Genomic DNA, 7,904 nt, shown 5'->3' with positions numbered 1-7,904 from the left:
AAAGCACAGTTCTTTCATAAGAAGAGATATAGTCTTTTTCTGTTAAAGAAAAAGAATCTTATTTGATAAATTCAATCTATTATTTCCAGGTATTTCAGTTAATTCTAAACCCTCAAAGATTAAAAGATTACCAAAATGACACAGCAGTGAGAGAAATATGACACTAAAATTTTGTTATCACTGCATATCTCTAAAAAGAGACTAGATTTTCATATTTAACAATTCATGGAAATGAATTACTTAAAAAAAGAAAATGAAATATAATAATGATAGCATTCAAAATCATATTAATTGAATTTAAAAGTGAGGTTCTTATATACAATTTGTATACACAACTCTGAAAACTAAATATTATATGATATACATTTAAATGGTATGCCAAGCAAAAGAAGATACACAATTCCAGAAAGACTACTTCAGCAAATCTGGATCCAAAATATAATAAGAGATTTTAGGAGAAATTATGTAGTTTATAATACAGAAGGGTAGATTATTCAGGGTCCACTTGCTGAATTAAAATTAGATATAATGCTAAATTAAGTAATATAAACTTGTTTAAATAGTACATGTTTGTAAATAGTAAATTGTTTTGTAAAGCAATAGGAAAAAGCCTTTTTATTTAACCATAGCAATTTCATCAGCTAATTGCACTACATCATTTCATATCAATGGACACATGTCGAATCAGGGTATGTTGCTCACTGGTCCTAGTTGAATTTGACAATAAACATCCTGGAAATATTAGACTCTGGGTTTTGATTTGCAATTTAATAAATCTGGAACTTTTGAAGCTAAACACCCAGATATCTCTAAAACAAGTCTTCACATTGTTATACCTTTTTAGTCTGAAGTTACCACAAGTGTGACAGATATTTCACTTTCTGTACCTTCTTCCATTTCCTTTCAACACATATCCTGAAAGAACTGGGAGAAATGGAAGTATTTCTGTGAGAGCCCTGGATGGACCCAAAGCCAGCATTGTGCCCAGTACATACCATTCAGTGTCTCCTCCAGGGTATACGATTCTAGATGTGGATGCAAATGCAATGCTGTTCGTTGGTGGCTTGACTGGGAAATTGAAGGTAATGTGTTTTTCCCATCCTGTTTATTTTATCTTTGTGGGCTACAACTCTTGACATGACTACTCTGAGGGAAGGCATGATAAAGTTCTATAAAACCTTAACCACTTTTTACTTAATTTGTGTTGATGAAAACAGGTTTTTATTTTGAGCAAGAATTTTCTTCTTTGACTATTTAATACTAGAAACATAATCTTTTTAAGCCTGTATGTATTTATTTAAACAGTTGCTGTTTTGCCCTAATTTGTGGCATCATTTTTTTTAATATTCTTGTTTCAGTTGCCTCAAGAGCAAAGTGGTTTTTAAATATACTCCACTTTCTGAATCAATTTATAATTTATTGATAGGAAGCACTATAAAGTTCAAACTCACATCTAATTAAAAGATTTATGAATACCTTGGGAAATGTCACAGGAGTTGTAAGCTTTCAAATCATGATCCGATTTTAAAAGTTTTCAAGTTGCTCTTCTTATTCTTATAGAGTAATGCACTTAATATTCATAATTGCTTTATGACAGATCCTTGTGCATTTCAAATTGCAAAGTGCCTGCATTTTAAAGAAGCTTGTGGTGATTAAATGGAATTAGGTGTTGGAAAACGACCTGTGGGTGAGATATAAGAGCACAACCAAATATAATGAATAATCCCAGGCTTGTCAGAATCATCCTGGGATGAGATTAGTCAGAAAATGTGAAAAGCCAGGGTGACCCTAAATTTATGAGAACTCAGCCTTCATATAGAATGAGGTTGTTTTATTTGCTTTGTGTACGAGATGTGACTCTAAAGTATTGCAATTGATTTCACAACTACACACTAAAATCATCCTCATTTCTTAGAACTGCATATAAATATATATGGTACATAGTAATATATAGTTATATTGCCAACTTTCTCTCCTCCCCAGAAAGATAAATATAGGGTAGCACACAGCAGTACAAAAGCCATGAATTTTGAAATCAAATCCAGGTTGGATTCCCGGCTCTAACACTCACTAAAATATGACCTTAGGCAAGTTACTTAACCCCTTGGGCTTCAGTTGTCTCAAGTAGAAAAGAGAGATAAGAATATCTACCCTGCCTATTAATAATAACCTTTTGTAACATGTATAAAGCCATTGCTATGGGCTCAATAATAGTCAAAGTAATTTAAATTAACTTATTTAATTTTCACAACAACCCCAAAAGGTAAGTAATATTCTCCCCAATTTATAGTTAAAGACTCTAAGTAAGAGAGAAGTTAAATGGCTTGACCAAGATTATACAACAATTAATGGAGGAACTGTGATTTGAACACAGGTTAACGGGCACAAGGGGCTCCACTCTTAATCATGTTTCACTGCCACAACGAATAGTGAGATTATGTGCATAGAATTTGTGACAGATACCTAAGACATGCTAGTCACACCTTAAATTGCACATTAAATAATTTTTATTGTTATCCAGATGTCACTGGCACAAAACTTTCGTAGGCTAATTTTAGGGAAAGAGAAAACAAATGAAATACATAAAAAAAAAAAATCTTAATAATTTTGGCCAAGAGTTTCAAGGCAACTGCTACACCAGAATATGAACCAAAAGCTGAAAACAAGTAACTAAATCAACATACTGATGAAAATTCAAAGGAGCAGAAGATTTTTCCAAGTATAATTTTTTTTAGGACGCAAGAGTGAAAGGCAAAAAGCAAGTAGCATCTACAAGTAGAATAATCAACTGCTGGAAAATTAAGAGAGGCTCTGACTGATGACAGAGATTTCCAAGGACTGTCTGACACAAATGGCAGCGGCTCTGATGAACATTCTTTCTACAAGGCAGTAGTGTACCACTTGATCTCAACAATAGGACTATGTACATGTTGATGAGTTTAACCTAAATTTACATCTATAATTTTTAACTATTCAGTGACCATTTTCCAATATTTGTTCTAAAACCCAAACATGTTAATTTTCTTTTCCTGCCAAATTACTGTGTAGTCAGTATGTACCCCTTCTCATGATCTCTGGAAGAAATGTTCTTAGTGATATAAGAGCACTAACATTTATTAAACACCTTCTCTGTGTCAGGCGCTGAATGTAGTAAGTACCATAAGTAAATTATCTAACTTAGTTCTCCTAATAATCCCATGTTAGAGACCAAAAAAAAAAAAAAATAGAATCTTGAAGATAAGCAGCTCATCTAAATTCAGAATCTAGGTAATGTTTATTTACTAATGATGATATATTGATATAGCACAAAATAACCAGGATCTGTGAGAATATAATATAGTTAAAAGATGAATATGTGTACTACCTAGAATATCAGAAAGAGTGGATACTGACTCCTTCAGATTCTGCTGGTAATAACTCTCACAGGTACTTGAAGATTTTTCTGTGAAATTCCAAATTCTAACATATATTGTATTTCTCTCTGCAGAAGGCTGATGCTGTACGTGTTATTACATTCACCGGCTGTATGGGAGAAACATATTTTGACAGCAAACCTATAGGGTTGTGGAATTTCCGAGAAATAGAAGGTGACTGCAAAGGGTGTACTGTCAGGTTAGTTGAGATGGTCTGGCCTGAACATCACAAAAGCTTTAGCTTTATTGTGCAATATTCTGTTATCATGTCAATGATAAGGAGCAGGCCTGAAGTGATTACATTCAACAGTGGATTTACCACGAAGTTAATGAAAGTTCAAGTCCATTCCCCAATTTGTATAGGTACTTTTCAAGGCCCTGGGAGGTGCTCTAGCAGTACTTTTATACAGTCACATATTTTTGTAAAATTTGCAAAGTTCATGTATTTTAACTTTGATCAGTTAAGACTACTATCTCTTTCCATTCCAACTTCCTTTCATGTCCAGGAGGATTTTTGTGTATGGGACTATCCTGTAGTCATCATTTCTTTTTCTTGAAGAATATTTTCCTTCAAACTAATTGCTAGACCTCACAAAGCCTGGATTCAAGCCACTTATATTTATAACAAAATATAGAACCCTGGTGCAAGTTTTACCTCCTGCAGGATTTTTCATATAACACCTAGGGCTCTGTAAGTGTTTTAAATAAAAACCCATGGGCCTTGAAGATTCTGCTTTAGTAGAGAAGGAGAAGAAGAGGCCAAGATAAGCTGGTAGAAAATGCCAAAATATACATCAATTATAAAGAGGTTAAAATGTAGGAATTTAGAAATATTTAACAAGCATATAAAGCACATAAAAAGAACAAATATTATTATATAAACTTGAATTGGAATGTAAAATAATTAGCTAATAATGGAGGATATCTGAGCTTAAAAAATTTAAAGCCCACTAATCAACTGAGCCTATAGTGCTTTTAATTATATTAAATTAAATAAATGGAAAATTAATATATATACATAACAACTCTAAAATCAATAGGTTAGAAGTTTGCATTTTTTATTTCTGATTTGAAGGGCATGTGCTCATTGCCAGGAACCAAATTCTCCATTAATGTGGCAGAATGCATGTCACATATTTTTCTCACCATCTCTATAGAGTTTCAGAGAAGAAAGTAGTCCCCTAAAATTATCTCTCTAAAAGTTTTAACCTCCAACTCTATTTATTTTGTCATTAAAGACTTGTCAACATGGCATTGAGGACATTTTAAAAGCCTGAGCCATTTGTAGTTTAAAGTGGTTTGGTCAATAATCTCCAATGAAATCCAATGTGGAATGTTGTTTGTAAAATTCTTTCAGTGCAACAAAAGCAATGAGTCCACATTAATATTCTGCTAGTCACAAATCAACACCAACTTTTCCCTAAGCATTTCCTCTGGTAAATTTATAAGTAGGATTGTCAAAAGCCTATTATCAACAAAACATCAATGTCTATTTAACAGTTATATTGCCAACTTTCTCTCCTCCCCAGAAAGATAAATATAGGGTAGCACACAGCAGTACAAAAGCCATGAATTTTGAAATCAAATCCAGGTTGGATTCCCGGCTCTAACACTCACTAAAATATGACCTTAGGCAAGTTACTTAACCCCTTGGGCTTCAGTTGTCTCAAGTAGAAAAGAGAGATAAGAATATCTACCCTGCCTATTAATAATAACCTTTTGTAACATGTATAAAGCCATTGCTATGGGCTCAATAATAGTCAAAGTAATTTAAATTAACTTATTTAATTTTCACAACAACCTCAAAAGGTAAGTAATATTCTCCCCAATTTATAGTTAAAGACTCTAAGTAAGAGAGAAGTTAAATGGCTTGACCAAGATTATACAATTAATGGAGGAACTGTGATTTGAACACAGGTTAACGGGCACAAGGGGCTCCACTCTTAATCATGTTTCACTGCCACAACGAATAGTGAGATTATGTGCATAGAATTTGTGACAGATACCTAAGACATGCTAGTCACACCTTAAATTGCACATTAAATAATTTTTATTGTTATCCAGATGTCACTGGCACAAAACTTTCGTAGGCTAATTTTAGGGAAAGAGAAAACAAATGAAATACATAAAAAAAAAAATCTTAATAATTTTGGCCAAGAGTTTCAAGGCAACTGCTACACCAGAATATGAACCAAAAGCTGAAAACAAGTAACTAAATCAACATACTGATGAAAATTCAAAGGAGCAGAAGATTTTTCCAAGTATAATTTTTTTTAGGACGCAAGAGTGAAAGGCAAAAAGCAAGTAGCATCTACAAGTAGAATAATCAACTGCTGGAAAATTAAGAGAGGCTCTGACTGATGACAGAGATTTCCAAGGACTGTCTGACACAAATGGCAGCGGCTCTGATGAACATTCTTTCTACAAGGCAGTAGTGTACCACTTGATCTCAACAATAGGACTATGTACATGTTGATGAGTTTAACCTAAATTTACATCTATAATTTTTAACTATTCAGTGACCATTTTCCAATATTTGTTCTAAAACCCAAACATGTTAATTTTCTTTTCCTGCCAAATTACTGTGTAGTCAGTATGTACCCCTTCTCATGATCTCTGGAAGAAATGTTCTTAGTGATATAAGAGCACTAACATTTATTAAACACCTTCTCTGTGTCAGGCGCTGAATGTAGTAAGTACCATAAGTAAATTATCTAACTTAGTTCTCCTAATAATCCCATGTTAGAGACCAAAAAAAAAAAAAAATAGAATCTTGAAGATAAGCAGCTCATCTAAATTCAGAATCTAGGTAATGTTTATTTACTAATGATGATATATTGATATAGCACAAAATAACCAGGATCTGTGAGAATATAATATAGTTAAAAGATGAATATGTGTACTACCTAGAATATCAGAAAGAGTGGATACTGACTCCTTCAGATTCTGCTGGTAATAACTCTCACAGGTACTTGAAGATTTTTCTGTGAAATTCCAAATTCTAACATATATTGTATTTCTCTCTGCAGAAGGCTGATGCTGTACGTGTTATTACATTCACCGGCTGTATGGGAGAAACATATTTTGACAGCAAACCTATAGGGTTGTGGAATTTCCGAGAAATAGAAGGTGACTGCAAAGGGTGTACTGTCAGGTTAGTTGAGATGGTCTGGCCTGAACATCACAAAAGCTTTAGCTTTATTGTGCAATATTCTGTTATCATGTCAATGATAAGGAGCAGGCCTGAAGTGATTACATTCAACAGTGGATTTACCACGAAGTTAATGAAAGTTCAAGTCCATTCCCCAATTTGTATAGGTACTTTTCAAGGCCCTGGGAGGTGCTCTAGCAGTACTTTTATACAGTCACATATTTTTGTAAAATTTGCAAAGTTCATGTATTTTAACTTTGATCAGTTAAGACTACTATCTCTTTCCATTCCAACTTCCTTTCATGTCCAGGAGGATTTTTGTGTATGGGACTATCCTGTAGTCATCATTTCTTTTTCTTGAAGAATATTTTCCTTCAAACTAATTGCTAGACCTCACAAAGCCTGGATTCAAGCCACTTATATTTATAACAAAATATAGAACCCTGGTGCAAGTTTTACCTCCTGCAGGATTTTTCATATAACACCTAGGGCTCTGTAAGTGTTTTAAATAAAAACCCATGGGCCTTGAAGATTCTGCTTTAGTAGAGAAGGAGAAGAAGAGGCCAAGATAAGCTGGTAGAAAATGCCAAAATATACATCAATTATAAAGAGGTTAAAATGTAGGAATTTAGAAATATTTAACAAGCATATAAAGCACATAAAAAGAACAAATATTATTATATAAACTTGAATTGGAATGTAAAATAATTAGCTAATAATGGAGGATATCTGAGCTTAAAAAATTTAAAGCCCACTAATCAACTGAGCCTATAGTGCTTTTAATTATATTAAATTAAATAAATGGAAAATTAATATATATACATAACAACTCTAAAATCAATAGGTTAGAAGTTTGCATTTTTTATTTCTGATTTAAAGGGCATGTGCTCATTGCCAGGAACCAAATTCTCCATTAATGTGGCAGAATGCATGTCACATATTTTTCTCACCATCTCTATAGAGTTTCAGAGAAGAAAGTAGTCCCCTAAAATTATCTCTCTAAAAGTTTTAACCTCCAACTCTATTTATTTTGTCATTAAAGACTTGTCAACATGGCATTGAGGACATTTTAAAAGCCTGAGTCATTTGTAGTTTAAAGTGGTTTGGTCAATAATCTCCAATGAAATCCAATGTGGAATGTTATTTGTAAAATTCTTTCAGTGCAACAAAAACAATGAGTCCATATTAATATTCTGCTAGTCACAAATCAACACCAACTTTTCCCTAAGCATTTCTTCTGGTAAATTTATAAGTAGGATTGTCAAAAGCCTATTATCAACAAAACATCAATGTCTATTTAACAGTGTATATCATACGATAATTAAGATAACATCACTAAT

General features: G+C 33.0%; 1 protein-coding gene across 1 annotated transcript in view; it reads left to right on the top strand.

Moving 5' to 3' along the window:
• Positions 1-7,904, top strand: part of LAMA2 (laminin subunit alpha 2) — a 391,580-nt gene that overhangs the window by 332,366 nt on the left and 51,310 nt on the right. Inside the window, exons 49-50 of the mRNA XM_023529836.1 lie at positions 923-1,082; positions 3,488-3,612. Coding sequence (XP_023385604.1) covers positions 923-1,082; positions 3,488-3,612 — 285 coding nt within the window. The remainder of the gene's footprint in view (positions 1-922; positions 1,083-3,487; positions 3,613-7,904) is intronic.

This window comes from Pteropus vampyrus, unplaced genomic scaffold, assembly GCF_000151845.1.
Source record: "Pteropus vampyrus isolate Shadow unplaced genomic scaffold, Pvam_2.0 Scaffold43, whole genome shotgun sequence".
Taxonomy (NCBI): domain Eukaryota; kingdom Metazoa; phylum Chordata; class Mammalia; order Chiroptera; family Pteropodidae; genus Pteropus; species Pteropus vampyrus.
This window is presented reverse-complemented; position numbering and strand designations above follow the sequence as displayed.